Raw genomic sequence first — 16313 nt, forward strand, 5'->3', positions numbered from 1 at the left:
ACTTTCCTGAAACGGGTCACATATGAGGGTGCGGTGAGATACCCAAAACAGGACGGACCATACTTTTGTCAATTTTGAGAAAATGTCTACTTAAAAACTAGAAATCAAAATGATCCTCCATCACCACGACAGTGAACGAATAAAATGTATTATTATTGAAATCTTGAAGAAGGTGTGGGCTACTGAGAAAAATAGAACTACAAGCACCGGAAAGTTCCAGGGGATGAGGTTGAGGGGGAGTGTGGTTGTGAGACATACGTGATGTGTAGAGTTGCGGTGGGAACATATGGGTCTGAGCAGGTGATGTCATTGATGTTCGTTGAAATTTGTGTTTATTGTCTTTTGTTTATGTATGGTTGTTATTGTTTGAGAACTTGAGTTAGCTCTACTGGTTACATTTCCATTTTCAACGTTCTAAATGTTTCACATCTCTGAATATACTTGTGATGGGGTGACATTGCACATTAAAATCACTCCTAACTCAGTTTGTCATACTTTGCAGACATCAAAAGAAGTCAAGGGAGATGAAGATTTTAAATAATTTAAAAGATCTGTACTGTTGAGGACACAAAGAAAAAGCTAGGTCATGTTAAGCGGGGAGAAAACAACTGAAACAGGGAGTCACTATCTGAATTTAGGAAAACAGTCTTTCTTATTCCGTTGTAATATGTTTTGCTACTGTACAGTGTGCCCTGCTGAACACCACCAAGGTGTTCAAGAATAAATATGAATATAGTTTTCATTGATCCTTCCATCTTACTCACCCACGATGAGGCGTTCTGAGTCGGGTAGCTGCTTGAAGAGTTTTCTGAAGTCCTCATTGCGTTGCTTATACGTGGGGCTCAATACCTGTAGCGGGGAGGGAAAACAAACACTTTGAGAGCGCGAGAGAACTCATTTACACAAAAGTAGTCTACTCATTAACATAAATACAAATATAAAATATTTTATATACGCAAACAAGTGTAATGCCCCCACTGACAGCAATAAACAGACAGGGAACTCATTTACTTATCTGTATAACATGACTGTCCAGTTTTTTAATGAAAATGTTAGTAGACATGAATATATATTTTATTCCACAGTTACATTTACATTTTAGTCATTTAGTAGACGCTCTTATCCAGAGTGACTTACAGGAGCAATTAGGGAGAAGTGCCTTGCTCAAGGGCACCGACAGATTTTTCAGCTAGTCGGCTTGGGGATTCGACCCAGCGACCTTTCAGTTACTGGCCCAACGCTCTTAACCACCAGGCTTGCCGCCACCCCCATTCAGTGATGTTATCTGACCATGGCTACTGCAGAAATTGAATCAAACTCTGTCTCTCTTTTCTTTCTCTACAGATTGTCAGAGTCTGAAATAACATAGACGCTCCTATCACAAACGGGAACACTTTAAAATATGCTAAATGATCCACGCTGATGCTAATAATACTTCAGCTGGAGTTCCTCCTGTCTTTCTCTCCCTCACATTCAGATAAACACATTTCCTTCTACAGGGCCAGAGAAAGAGAGTTCTCTTATCGGCAGTGCTGCAGACCACAGCCAGTCCGCCTGTCTCTCCACACAAACACTGCATTCTTTATCCTGAAAAGGGAGGGAATGCAGCCAATTAGCTCTGTGTGGTGGTGATGTTGGTGGTAGACTGGACACTAACATTGCCTTGGGTTATTCTAACCAGCCCAGTGCACAGCAATGGAAGAGCCTATGGCCTAGAACTAAAGCTAGAGTTGCAGTGTTAATGTGTTGGGCATAAGGTCAACCCATAGAGTTGGATAGAGGGTACCACTACTTTAAAATGGAGACTGGCACTGGTCTCAATACCGCTGGCCATGCTGTCACAGAAGAGGCCTTTACAGATAGATGATCTCTCCAGTACATCTCTATAGGCAGGTGTAAAGTACTTAAGTAAAAATACTTGAAAGTAATACTTAAGTAGTTTTTTGGGGTATCTGTACTTAACTATTTATATTTTGGACAGCTTTTACTTTTACTCCACTACATTCCTATATAAAATTATGTACATTTTACTCCTTACATTTTCCCTGACACCCAAAATTACTTGTTACAGGACAGAAAAATGGTCCAATTCACGCACTTATCAAGAGAACATGCCTGGTCATCCCTACTGCCTCTGATCTGGCACTCACTAAACACACACAAGCACTCACTAAACCCACATGCTTGGTTTGTAAATTATTTGAGTGTGACCATGGCTATCTATACATTTTAAAAACAAGAAAATCATGCCGTCTGGTTTGTTTAATATACGGAATTTGAAATGACTTTTACTTTTGATACTTAACTATATTTTAGCAATTACATTTACCTTTGATACTTAAGAAGATTTAAAACCAAATACTTTTACTTAAGTAGTTTTATGCTGGGTGACTTTCACTTTTAATTCAGTAATTTGTTATGAAGGCATCTTTACTTTAACTCAAGTATGACAATTGGGTACTTTTCCCAACACTGTCTACCCTATATTTTTATTTATTTAACTTTTATTTAAACTAGGCAAGTCAGATAAGAACAAATTCTTATTTACAATGACGGCCTAGGAACAGTGGGTTAACCGCCTTGTGCAGGGGCAGAACGACAGATTTTTACCTTGTCAGTTCAGGGATTCGATCTAGCAACCTTTCGGCTACTGGCCCAATGCTCTAACCACTAGGCTACCTGCCGCCCCAAATCAGTGCGCCTAAGCGAATCTTCTAGATCCACTCCACTCGCTGTCCAGCCTACCCTCACCCCTAGTCCTGTATCAACCCCAAAAAACGTGCAAGACAATGACCGCGACCACAAGTCACTTTGCAGCACAGCACAAAAACATCACATACTACTTTAGAAACCGATTATAAACTTGGGATTTTCAAACTGTAACCCTCACCCACTCACCCCCCCCACACCTGTCTCCACCCCAGCTCCAGAGAGGGTGACTTACGGCTGGGACCCTCTCTGACTCCCAGTCCCAGGTCTCCCAGTGGGCCTGGGCATCTTCAGACAGAGACACCTGGTCTGTCTCAGTGTCCATGCTGACTGCAATGTCCATGGCCCGGGTGCCGCTCTTTTTCTTTCTTTCTCTTTCTTTCTTTCCTCAGGTGGAAGGTGTGAGCAGGGTCTTTCAGCCCGGCGAGTGGTCTGGTGCTGGTCTGGTATTCCCCCTTTGTCGATGAAGGAATGGAATTCCTCTCCGTCTAAGAGCCAAGCGTTGTTTAGCCCTGGCTCCTCTTACACACAGCGCCTAGGCTGCAGCTGACCTGCAGTAACCTCAGCCCTCAGGGGACTGGTCATTTGTCATCAGCTCCTCCCTCCCCGTCTCTCTCCCTCCCTCCCCGTCTCTCTCTCTTCCCTCCCCGTCTCTCTCCTTCCCTCCCCGTCTCTCTCCTTCCCTCCCCGTCTCTCTCCTTCCCTCCCCGTCTCTCTCCTTCCCTCCCCGTCTCTCGCTCCTCTCTCCTGGGTAGAACAGAGAACTTCTCTGAACCCTCCCAAAGAGGCTGGGGAGACAGAGATACCTGGAATAATATCTCTCACCACTACAGGTAGCTAGCAGAGCTTAAGAGCTCACTAGAACTTAACAATATAGAATTAATATGAGCATATTTAACATTACTAAAGAATGAAGGAATGTGAACGTTTCCTAACTCTAAACTGTTTATCTAAAGAACCCCAAAATATAGAACTACAGAACTCAGAAACTAAAAGCTGTAACCTACTATCACACACACATACACACACACACACACACACACACACACACACACACACACACACACACACACACACACACACACACACACACACACACACACACACACACACACACACACCAGTATTCCTATTTGACTGAGATGTTACTAATGTAACCCCATGGGGGGACATTGCTTCATCCAGCTAAAAGTCCAGGCTCGGAGATAGCGAGAACTCCAGATGACAGCCTGAGTCAATGATTACTGTCATAAAGCCATAGAGTACAGTTAGTGTGTCCCCAAAGTAAACTGAGAAACTGGGTGGAGGGCGGGAGGAAATATTGATTTACACAGGACAGCAGGAGCCCCCTTCTTCTGGAATGGAAATGTCCCCTCCCTCCTGTTTTTGAAAAATAGTTGATCCCCCTTGTAAGTCTTAATAGGCCAGTTGGGCCAAGTGCACTGGTTGGTCTGGCTTCAGAACGGGCTAAGACCAAGTCAGAACCAGGTTTAAACAGGGTTAAGACAAGGTTAAGACCTGGGACACAGAAAAAGACTCCAGTCAGATAAAGACTCCAGAAAAGACGCTTTGCAGTCTGTAATCGACGGAAAAGCTTGGTTTCAAAAACAATCCTCTTATAAAACAATCCCACTTATACATCAAGGATCGAGAAGCCTAGAGTTAAGGCACTGCAGTCATCCCCATAGTCATTTCAGATAGTGATACCTCCAAAGGTGCTGCAGAATGGCATGGTCTCCTCAAATGATTTCTCAAAGCAATATATATCTATATCAACACACACAATCCACATGAAGAAAAAAAAAGGCTCTCTTCCTGCACTAACATAAACCATATAAGCCCAGCTCAAGCAGTCTCAAAGTCCAACTGCTCCCTCTCTCTAAAATGGACACACACACAGTCTTTGTCCTCAGTGAGAGCGGAAAAAAGAACAATCCGCTTGACCAGTCCGGGATGCTTTAGCTTGTCCAGTGAAGAGAAGAATGCTCATCAATAAAAGTGGTCAACAGTGCGTCCCAGGACAGAGTGGAACCCCTGTGACTGACCAAAAAGGACCACTGCACAGTACTGACCAGGCAAACCACAACCAGGACTCTAGTCCCACTGTTGAAATCTATTCTTGAGGAAAGTGGTGTTGGAGGAGCGTTGAGAGAGAAAAAGGAAGGAGAGAGTGGCAGAGAGAGAGGGAGGGGAAATGGGAGGGCCTAGCGTGCACTTGAGTGCAGCAGAAGTGTGCCTGCTGTACCTGCTTGTAAGTTTTTAAGGCTATAAAGCACCTCCAAAAACCCTCTCTCCTCTCTCTCAGCCTGAAAAAGCCCTTTCTTTGCTTCCTCCATAAACAGAGTTGACCTCTATGGTTCTCTGTGAAGACCCTAAGGCTACACTGTACGCACCTGTCATGTATCCACGTGTGTGTTGTGTGTGTCCATCCTGAAGTCCTGACTTGAACCACAAAGGCTTTTCTTATGATACCCGCTGTGAATTTAGTAGTTTAGTAACCTAACTACTGCTTCCTATCCTAGACTATGGTGACGTCATCTATTAAAACACAACCAAGACCTTACTTTGTCATTTATAACAATCTTTTCAGATTCATTCTTGGATGCCGTTATAAGACATCATTGCACACTGTCTGAATCACTAAATGGGCTGTCCCTCCCAAACAGAAAACAACTGCATTGGTACCAATTTATTTTGAAATGTATCAACTGTATATATTAAGGAACACCTAACTTTACAAGACTCACACTAGTCCCTTACAAGACTCACACTAGTCCCTTACAAGACTCACACTAGTCCTTTACAAGACTCACACTAGTCCTTTACAAGACTCACACTAGTCCTTTACAAGACTCACACTAGTCCTTTACAAGACTCACACTAGTCCTTTACAAGACTCACACTAGTCCCTTACAAGACTCACACTAGTCCTTTACAAGACTCACACTAGTCCTTTACAAGAGTCACACTAGTCCTTTACAAGACTCACACTAGTCCCTTACAAGACTCACACTAGTCCCTTACAAGACTCACACTAGTCCCTTACAAGACTCACACTAGTCCCTTACAAGACTCACACTAGTCCTTTCAACAGCAGCAATTAGAAATTCCAAGGGTACATCATGAGGTTGGAGTAAGATGTTTCAGATACAAAGACCCAACTGACTGGAATCATTAACCTATAGAAATCAGGGCATTAAAATCCCAGTGAATTTAAGAAAGCCCTTTCTCAAATGTTAAGAACTAATGAAGATATTTGTAATTATGTATGTATATATTATAGGTACTTAATTGTATTAGTAGTTGTAGCAGTAGTTTATTAGTTGGAGACCTATTTCAAATCTTTACTAACAACATGCAACTGCCTTTGAGTAAGGCCAGTGTGTATGTATGCGGATGACATAACACTATACAGGTCAGCTACTACAGCGACTGAATTGACTAACACTTAACAAAGAGCTGCTGTTAGTTTCGGAATGGGTAGCAAGGAATAAGCTAGTCCTAAATATTTCCAAAACTAAAAACATTGTATTTGGGCAAATCATTCACTAAACCTCAACTACATCTCGTAATGAATAATGTGGAAATTGAGGTGACTAAACTGCTTGGAGTAACCCTGGACCGTAAACGGTCATGGTCAGAACATATAGATACAACAGTAGCTAAGATGGGGAGAAGTCTCTGCCTTCTTAACAACACTATCAACAAGGCAGGTCCTACAGGCCCTAGTTTTGTCACACCTTGACTACTGTTCAGTGGTGTGGTCAGGTGCCACAAAGAGGGACTTGGGAACATTGCAGTTGGCTCAGAACAGGGCAGCACGGCTGGCCCTTGAAAGTACACAGAGAGCTAACATTAATGGCATGCAGGTCAATCTCTCATGGCTCAAAGTGGAAGAGAGATGGACTTCATCATTACTTGTTTTTGTAAGAGGTGTTGACAAGCTGGATGTAAAGAGCTGTCTGTTTAAACTACTGGCACACAGCGCGGACACCCATGCATACCCCACAAGACATGCCACCAGAGGTCTCTTCACAGTCCCCAAGTCCAGAACAGACTATGGGATGCGCACAGTACTACATGGAACCATGACTACATGGAACTCTATTCCACATCAGGTAACTGATGCAAGCAGTAGAATCAGTTTAAAAAGTAGGTAAAAATACACCTTATGGAACAGCGGGGACTGAAGATACACACAAAATGGTACAGACACATTGTGGCATTGTTGTATGGTGGTATTAAACATTTTGTGTTGTGGATATGTAGGGATGTTATATGATGTACTGTTTTATCTTTAGTTCATTCAGAACACATAGTTCACTGTTTTATCTGTTGTTTTATATGTAATGTTGGTGCTTTGGTGTGTTTGGACCCCAGGAAGAGTATATGCCTTGGCAGGAACTAATGGGGATCACTAATAAAATACAAATTAGTAACTGGACAAAATGTTTTAATGCTGTTAATTTATGTAAAAAAAAATGATTTTATTATTATTTAATTGTTATTATTAGACAGTAGTTGCCATATAATTACTGTTACTAAGTAAAACATTTTACATTTGAAAACCCAATGGTGCGTCAAGAGCTTTCATCCTGCAAAAATGCTAATAAATAAATACATTTCTCTTCCAGGAAAAGTATGGGAGGCAAACATTAATTCAGAGGTTTTGTATGCAGAGAGAGAGAGCAGCAAACCGAAAAACCCTTTGTGTGTGTGTGTGTGTGTGTGTGTGTGTCATATGGTGTAAACATTGTAGCATGGCCAAGGACAAGGCCCAAGCCAGATCTCACCGTTTCTCTACCTCTAACTCCAAAGACCCTCTCACGGGGCTGATTTGGGTTATGGGCGTGAGAGGCCCTTACTCTCATACCAGACAGGTGATTCACACAGCTACACTGCCCTCCCAACCCAACTCCTGCATCCCACCCTGGCTCTCCCCACCCTGGCTCTCCCCACCCTGGCTCTCCCCACCCTGGCTCTCCCCACCCTGGCTCTCCCCACCCTGGCTCTCCCCCTACACAAACATCTGTCTGAGACTTCGCAGTCTCTCTCTGACATTACCCAAAGGAACCAGGGATGAGTTCATTAAGACACACTGTAGCAAAACATTTGCAACAGAAAACAAAAATGAGTGTGTCTTATTGGACAAGTTTAAGTAGTACCTCCACATTTCATTATATTTTAAAATGTTTTCTCACTACTGAACATGACTCTGTGTTGGATTACAGCCTTTATACCAGTGTGACTCAAATCCTCTAACCTTTTCCTGGTCTTAAGCCTGCCAATGATAGATTGGTTGAAGTCAAGATCCATTGCAGAGCATAGAAACATTTGGTTTTCCCACAGTGCCCCTGGACAACAGGTTCTAAGGTGTGTGAACAACGCTATGATAGACAGGCTACAGTCGACTATGGCTGCCCATCTATTGACTGGAAGTATTAGGATTGTCATGCAGTGCAACTGCACCTTCCTAGTTTTAACCCTTTTTCTTTTACCCTGTATCTTTCGTTTCCTTTCTCTGGCTGTCGGGAGAGGTCTGTTTTTTTATGACCTCGGTCATAATGTAGGCTATCCACAATAGCCTGTAAACAGTAAACACAAGATGTTGTGGACCCAGGAAGAGCAGCTGAACATCTTCTGGAACAGCTAACAGGGATTCTAATAAAGAAACTAGACCTAAAACGGCTTCTCAGCTGCTCAGTCATATGTTGGTTTTGTTTTACAGGCCAAACTGTTAGGTTCAGAAACACCTCATCTGTATCTAGTTAGTAATATACTGCAGCCTTTTGACTTTAACTAGAAACAGCAAAAAAGGGAATAGGGTGCCATTTGGGACGCAAGCCTGGTCCACAGATCAAAAGTCTGCTTGGTTAAATCAGAGATCGGCCTTTTGTCCGCTTGGTTAAATCAGAGATTGGCCTTTTGTCCGCTTGGTTAAATCAGAGATCGGCCTTTTGTCCGCTTGGTTAACCTCTCTAGGGTAGGTGGGACGAAATCGTCCCAACTACGTAACAGCCAGTGGAACCCTGTGGCGCATTATTCAAATACCTTAGAAATGCTATTACTTCAATTTCTCAAACATATGACTATTTTACACCATTTTAAAGACAAGACTCTCGTTAATCTAACCACACTGTCCGATTTCAAAAAGGCTTTACAGCGAAAGCAAAACATTAGATTATGTCAGCAGAGTACCCAGCCAGAAATAATCAGACACCCATTTTTCAAGCTAGCATATAATGTCACATAAACCCAAACCACAGCTAAATGCAGCACTAACCTTTGATGATCTTCATCAGATGACACTCTTAGGACATTATGTTATACAATACATGCATGTTTTGTTCAATCAAGTTCATATTTATATCAAAAAACAGCTTTTTACATTAGCATGTGACGTTCAGAACTAGCATACCCCCCGCAAACTTCTGGTGAATTTACTAAATTACTCACGATAAACGTTCACAAAAAACATAAATTATTTTAAGAATTATAGATACAGAACTCCTCTATGCACTCGCTATGTCCGATTTTAAAATAGCTTTTCGGTGAAAGCACATTTTGCAATATTCTAAGTAGATAGCCCGGCATCACAGGGCTAGCTATTTACACACCCACCAAGTTTAGCCCTCACCAAAGTCAGATTTACTATAAGAAAATGTTATTACCTTTGCTGTTCTTCGTCAGAATGCACTCCCAGGACTTCTACTTCAATAACAAATGTTGGTTTGGTCCCAAATAATCCATAGTTATATCCAAATAGCGCCGTTTTGTTTGTGCGTTCAAGACACTATCCGAAAGGGTAAATAAGGGTTACGCGCCCGACGCGTTTCGTGACAAAACATTTCTAAATATTCCTTTACCGTACTTCGAAGCATGTCAACCGCTGTTTAAAATCAATTTTTATGCAATTTTTCTCGTAAAAAAGCGATAATATTCCGACCGGGAAAGCGTGTTTACGTTCAAAGAGAGAGAAAATAAAAACATGGGATCCCCTCGTGCACGAGCCTCAGTCTGATGGTCCTCTGATAGACCACTTACCGAAGGCGCTAAAGTTTTTCAGCCAGCGGCTGGAATTACATCATTCAGCTTTTTCCCGGGTTCTGAGAGCCTATGGGAGCCGTAGGAAGTGTCACGTTACAGCAAAGATCCTACATTTTCAATAAACAGAGCCAAGAAGCCCAAGGAATGGTCAGAGAGGGTACTTCCTGTACAGAATCTTCTCAGGTTTTTGCCTGCCATATGAGTTCTGTTATACTCACAGACACCATTCAAACAATTTTAGAAACTTTAGGGTGTTTTCTATCCAAAGCCAATAATTATATGCATATTCTAGTTTCTGGGCAGTAGTAATAACCAGATTAAATCGGGTACGTTTTTTATCCGGCCGTGTAAATACTGCCCCCTAGCCCTATTAAATCAGAGATCGGCCTTTTGTCAGCTACTGCTTAGTTACAGTCAGGGAACACAGGCCCTGGTTACAGTCAGGGAACACAGGCCCTGGTTACAGTCAGGGAACACAGGCCCTGGTTACAGTCAGGGAACACAGGCCCTGGTTACAGTCAAGAGGCAACCAAATACAACAAAAGCCCCACATACGCGCACATACACACAAGCACACACAAGTGCATACAAACACAAAAGTGAATACACAAACGTACACACACACACACACACACACACACACACTTGTACAAATACGGACAGCACACACACAAGCATATATGCAAACACACACCCACCCAAATGCACACCCACCCACACACGACATGGCTGAACAACTTCCTCATACTGAATGCCATGTGTCTCTAAGATCTCTCCATTTCCCATGGGAAAAGAAAATCACACTAGGCAACTGCATTGTTAAATGTGTATTCACGGTTCACCATGGAGCAATGCGAATCACAACTGAGGACAATTTCATGATTCATTTGATGCCATTTTAAATTAGCCTCTGATTTTCATTCATTTCTTTGGATAAAAAGTTCATTCATAATTTCATATGAATGCCATCATTACCAGGAATGTGTTGACAGACCATTTGTAGGGGAAGTACTTTACAGGCAGGACTTTTCAAATCTGCATAGCAACTGTTGGCTCTATCGGTTTATCCATGTGCTCTCTTTTAAAATGATATATGGAGAGGAAGCAAAGTGGTGTCCATACAGCACTTCCTAAAATCATTCACCATGAAATGGCCCTCCTCAGAAATCAGATTTTAAAATGGGAAAATGTACTTCACACCTTCTGCTTCATGTCGGTTTAGGGTTGTTGTTCGGTTGCAAATCAACGTTGTTAAAAACTTGAACTGTTCTCATGCTCAGCCAATATAGGTCTTCAAATGCTGCTTAGGTATAGCATGATACCCCAACATGTATAAACTCTCTGGTAGACCCAAACCTTGCAACAGCCAAATGACAAAGTGCAACACAGTCTGATAACATGAACACCGGTCCTACCCATATCACTGAAATATATACCATAGTTATAATGGTATTTTTAACAGTTGCTTTTCTTCCAAGCAACTCCAAACAAACCCTCCCTTATGCTGTATGTGACCCATGTGAGAATCAAACCCACAACTGCAAGCACCTTGCTCCAACCCACTGTGCCATCGGAACATGCAACACATCACCCACAGTTACATACAGCTCACCAAGGAGAGGTAGGAGAAGAGGTAGACACTTACATTGTACCAGCTCTGGCTTTTCTGTGCTCACAAACAAGAGTCGAACATCAAGGTGGAGAAGGAGACAAAAAAGAGAGAAAGATGAGATATGGGTTAGTGCTAGGGCAACAAAAATACACAGAAAAAAACTTTCACACCTTAAAACACAAGCAGGGTTGGGTAGGTCAGTAAAGTCACTCTTGGACAGTTCAAACTCAGTAACGTAATCCGATTACTTTCCATTACTTTTGGATTACTTTCCCTTTACAAGTAATTAGAAGACAAAAATGATTAATTAAAAGCATTTGGTGTGTCATCATACTCAGTTACACCACCTGACTCAGTTACACCAACTCTGTCAGGAGGAATGGGCCAAAATTCACCCAACTTATTGTGGGAAGCTTGTGGAAGGCTATCTGAAATGTTTGACACAAGTTAAACAATTTAAAGGCAATGTAACCAAATACTAATTGAGTGTATGTAAACTTCTGACCCACTGGGAATGTGATGAAAGAAATAAAAGCTGAAATAAATAATTCTCTCTACTATTATTCTGACATTTCACATTCTTAAAATAAAGTGGTGATCCTAACTGACCTAAGCTAGGGAATTTTTACTAGGATTAAATGTCAGGAATTGTGAAAAAAAAGTTTAAATGTATTTGGCTAAGGTGTACAGTCGTGGGCAAAAGTTTTGAGAATGACACAAAAAGTTTGCTGCTTCTTTAGATATCTTTGTCAGATGTTACTATAGAATACTGAAGTATAATTACAAGCATTTCATAAGTGTCAAAGGCTTTTATTGACAATTATATGAAGTTGATGCAAAGAGTCAATATTTGCGGTGTTGACCCTTCTTTTTCAAGACCTCTGCAATCCGCCCTGGCATGCTGTAAATTAAATTCTGGGCCACATACTAACTGATGGCAGCCCATTCCTGCATAATCAATGCTTGGAGTTTGTCAGAATTTGTGGGGTTTTGTTTGTCCACCTGCCTCTTGAGGATTGACCACAAGTTCTCAATGGGATTAAGGTCTGGGGAGTTTCCTGGCCATGGACCCAAAATATCGATGTTTTGTTCCCCGAGCCACTTCATAATCATTACTGCCTTATGGCAAGGTGCTCCATCATGCTGGAAAAGGCATTGTTAGTCACCAAACTGTTCCTGGATGGTTGGGAGAAGTTGCTCTCAGAGGATGTGTTGGTACCATTCTTTATTCGTGGCTGTGTTCTTAGGCAAAATTGTGAGTGAGCCCACTCCCTTGGCTGAGAAGCAACCCCACACATGAATGGTCTCAGGATGCTTTACTGTTGGCATGACACAGGACTGATGGTAGCGCTCACCTTGTCTTCTCCGGACAAGCTTTTTCCGGATGCCCCAAACAATCGGAAAGGGGATTCAGAGAAAATGACTTTACCCCAGTCCTCAGCAGTCCAATCCCTCTACCTTTTGCAGAATATCAGTCTGTCCCTGATGTTTTTCCTAGAGAAAAGTGGCTTCATTGCTGCCCTTCTTGACACCAGGCCATCCTCCAAAAGTCTTTGCCTCACTGTGCATGCAGATGCACTCACACCTGCCTGCTGCCATTCCTGAGCAAGCTCTGTACTGGTGGTGCCCCGATCCCGCAGCTGAATCAACTTTAGGAGACGGTCCTGGCACTTGCTGGACTTTCTTGGGCACCCTGAAGCCTTCTTCACAACAATTGAACCGCTCTCCTTGAAGTTCTTGATGATCCGATAAATGGTTGATTTAGGTGCAATCTTATTGGCAGCAATATCCTTGCCTGTGAAGCCCTTTTTGTGTAAAGCAATGATGATGGCACGTGTTTCCTTGCAGGTAACCATGATTGACAGAGGAAGAACAATGATTCCAAGCACCACCCTCCTTTTGAAGCTTCCAGTCTGTTATTCGAACTCAATCAGCATGACAGAGTGATCTCCAGCCTTGTCCTCGTCAACACTCACATCTGTGTTAACGAGAGAATCACTGACATGATGTCAGTTGGTCCTTTTGTGGCAGGGCTGAAATGCAGTGGAAATGTTTTGGGGGGGGGATTCAGTTAATTTGCATGGCAAAAAGGGACTTTGCAATTAATTGCAATTCATCTCATCACTCCTCATAACATTCTGGAGTATATGCAAATTGCCATCATACAAACTGAGGCAGCAGACTTTGTGAAAATTAATATTTGTGTCATTCTCAAAACTTTTGGCCAAGACTGTATGTTAACTTCCGACTTCAACTGTGTGTGTGTGTGTGTGTGTGTGTGTATATGTATATATATATCTACTGCATTGGGCTGGTGTGCACTGTGTCACACATTGATAGCACTTGATGATGGCGTAGCTGTTCAATAATGATGTCCAATAATAATAATAATAATAATATAGCATTGGTTGGTTGCTAATCAGTTGATCATATATGTTGATTATGTTCGTTGTGTCCTGCTTGTCATAACTCAGGCTGGAGAGGCTGAAGATATGAGAGTGTGTACTCCAAATAAAGGTCTTCACAGATCCACCTGTAATCGAATACCCAAGACCCAATCCGGGGCCAGAGCGGGTCCGGATCCAAAATTGTAAATAATGTCACGTCTATGTCGAATCTCATATGATTTTTACGGGTCTCGGGGTTGGTCATTTAAACTGACTTTTCCAGAAGGACCCGTACAGATCTGAATGCGACTGCTGCAGTAGAGAGAGAGACATTATGATTTATGCTGCTGCTCTTGCTTTTCACGAGAGTGGTGCATGTAGCTTGTTGTTGGCCAATCTGAAGTCATCAAAGCAGCAATAGGCTACAGGCATTGTGTGGCAAAAATTGGGAGATATCTAAATCAATGGAAGACGGAATTAAAAGTTAAAGTAGAAGGATAGGCTACAAAGACCAAGAGCCAACAGGTAGGCTGCTACTTTCTATTCTGAATGGAGTTGTTTGTAACTGTAGGATGAGAAAGTGCATGCAACGTCAATTAGCCTAGCTAGCTAGCATAACTAGCTTCTCCTAGTTTGATGCAGTCAAGACCGCTACTACATAATCATATTGGATGATAAATAACCCATCTACGGCAGCTATCAACTATAGCACAAATTGGAATGGTTGGTGGCCGTCTCTCCCTCCCTCCTTCCTTCCGCCCTGCACCGTGTCACTCACTCACACTTACAGTAGCCTACACACACGGCCCCTGTTAGAGCATCGACTCCCTATACCTCCTCTCCCTCACGCTTTATCTGCTCTGGTTAATAAAGTAGCTTAAAAATGGACTTGTCTGCTGCTTCTCTCACTCGGATCGGACTGGATCTGGATCCGACCAGGTCTATACGGAAATGTGTGTAGTTGTCCTCGGGTCCGTTCTAGGGGTCGCCCGATTATGATTTTTCAACGCTGATACCGATTATTGGAGGACCACAAAAAGCCAATATATATATATTTGTAATAATGACAATTACAACAATACTGAATGAACACTTTATTTTAACTTAATATAATGCATAAATAAAAATCTATTTAGTCTCAAATAAATAATGAAACATGTTCAATTTGGAGCGTTGGAGAAGAAAGTAAAAGTGCAATATGTGCCATGTAAAAAAGCTAACGTTTAAGTTCCTTGCTCAGAACATGAGAACATATGAAAGCTGGTGGTTCCTTTTAGCATGAGTCTTCAATATTCCCAGTTAAGAAGTTTTAGATTGTAGTTATTATAGGAATTATTATTTCTCTCTATACCATTTGTATTTCATATACCTTTGACTATTGGATGTTCTAATAGGCACTATAATATTGCCAGCCTAATCTCAGGAGTTCATAGGCTTGAAGTCATAAACAGCGCTGTGCTTCAAGCATTGCGAAGGGCTGCTGGCAAATGCAGGAAAGTGCTGTTTGAATGAATGCTTACGAGCCTGCTGCTGCCTACCACCGCTCAGTCAGACTGCTCTATCAAATAATAGACTTAATTATAATATAATAAAACACACAGAAATATGAGCCTTAGGTCATTAATATGGTCAAATCTGTAAACTATGATTTCGAAAACAAAAAGTTTTTTTTCTTTCAGTGAAATACGGAACCATAGCGTATTTTATCTAACGGGTGGCATCCCTAAGTCCAAATATTGCTGTTACATTGCACAACCTTCAATGTTATATCATAATTATGTATAATTCTGGCAACTTAATTACGGTCTTTGTTAGGAAGAAATATTCTTCACACCGTTCGCAACGAGCCATGTGGCCCAAACTGCTGCATATACCCTGACTCTGCTTGCACAGAACGCAAGAGAAGTGACACAATTTCCCTAGTTAATATTGCCTGCTAACATGCATTTCTTTTAACTAAATATGCAGGTTTAAAAATATATACTTGTGTATTGATTTTAAGAAAGGCATTGATGTTCATGGTTAGGTACATTGGTGCAACGACAGTGCTTTTTTCACGAATGCGCTTGTTAAATCTCACTCATTTGGCGAAGTAGGCTGTGATTCGATGATAAATTAACAGGCACCGCATTGATTATATGCAACGCAGGACAAGCTAGTTAAACTAGTAATATCAAACGTGTAGTTAACTAGTGATTATGTTAAGGTTTATTGTTTTTTATAAGATACGTTTAATGCTAGCTAGCAAGTTACCTTGGCTCCTTGCTGCACTCGCGTAACAGGTGGTCAGCCTGCCACGCAGTCTCCTCGTGGAGTGCAATGTAATCGGCCATAAGCTGTGTCCAAAAATGCCGATTACCGATTGTGATGAAAACTTGAAATCGGCCCCAATTAAACCGGCCATGCCGATTAATCGGTCGACCTCTAGTCCGTTCCAATGGAGCTCTATATTTTTTAAATGTATTGATGCATATCGGGTCAAGATGGGAAAGCCCCAGGTCCATTTCAGAATGGGTACAACTTTTTGGCCTCGTGAAGGCCTCTAGTTCCAAATAAGA

At 41.9% G+C, this 16313-nt stretch overlaps 1 protein-coding gene across 7 annotated transcripts in view; it reads right to left on the minus strand.

Moving 5' to 3' along the window:
• The window catches only part of gramd1ba (GRAM domain containing 1Ba), a 165005-nt gene that overhangs the window by 27219 nt on the left and 121473 nt on the right, over nt 1-16313 (minus strand). For 5 of the 7 annotated variants that reach the window (XM_029699872.1, XM_029699870.1, XM_029699869.1 and 2 more), the window contains 2 exons: nt 11402-11422; nt 765-849 (listed from right to left, as the gene is read on the minus strand). In XM_029699872.1, the coding sequence (XP_029555732.1) occupies nt 765-849; nt 11402-11422 (106 nt within the window). Of the gene's footprint in view, nt 1-764; nt 850-2944; nt 3320-11401; nt 11423-16313 lie in introns of those variants that run through there. The other 2 variants (XM_029699876.1, XM_029699871.1) reach the window with 2 other exon arrangements.

This window comes from Salmo trutta, chromosome 19 (genome assembly GCF_901001165.1).
Source record: "Salmo trutta chromosome 19, fSalTru1.1, whole genome shotgun sequence".
NCBI lineage: Eukaryota > Metazoa > Chordata > Actinopteri > Salmoniformes > Salmonidae > Salmo > Salmo trutta.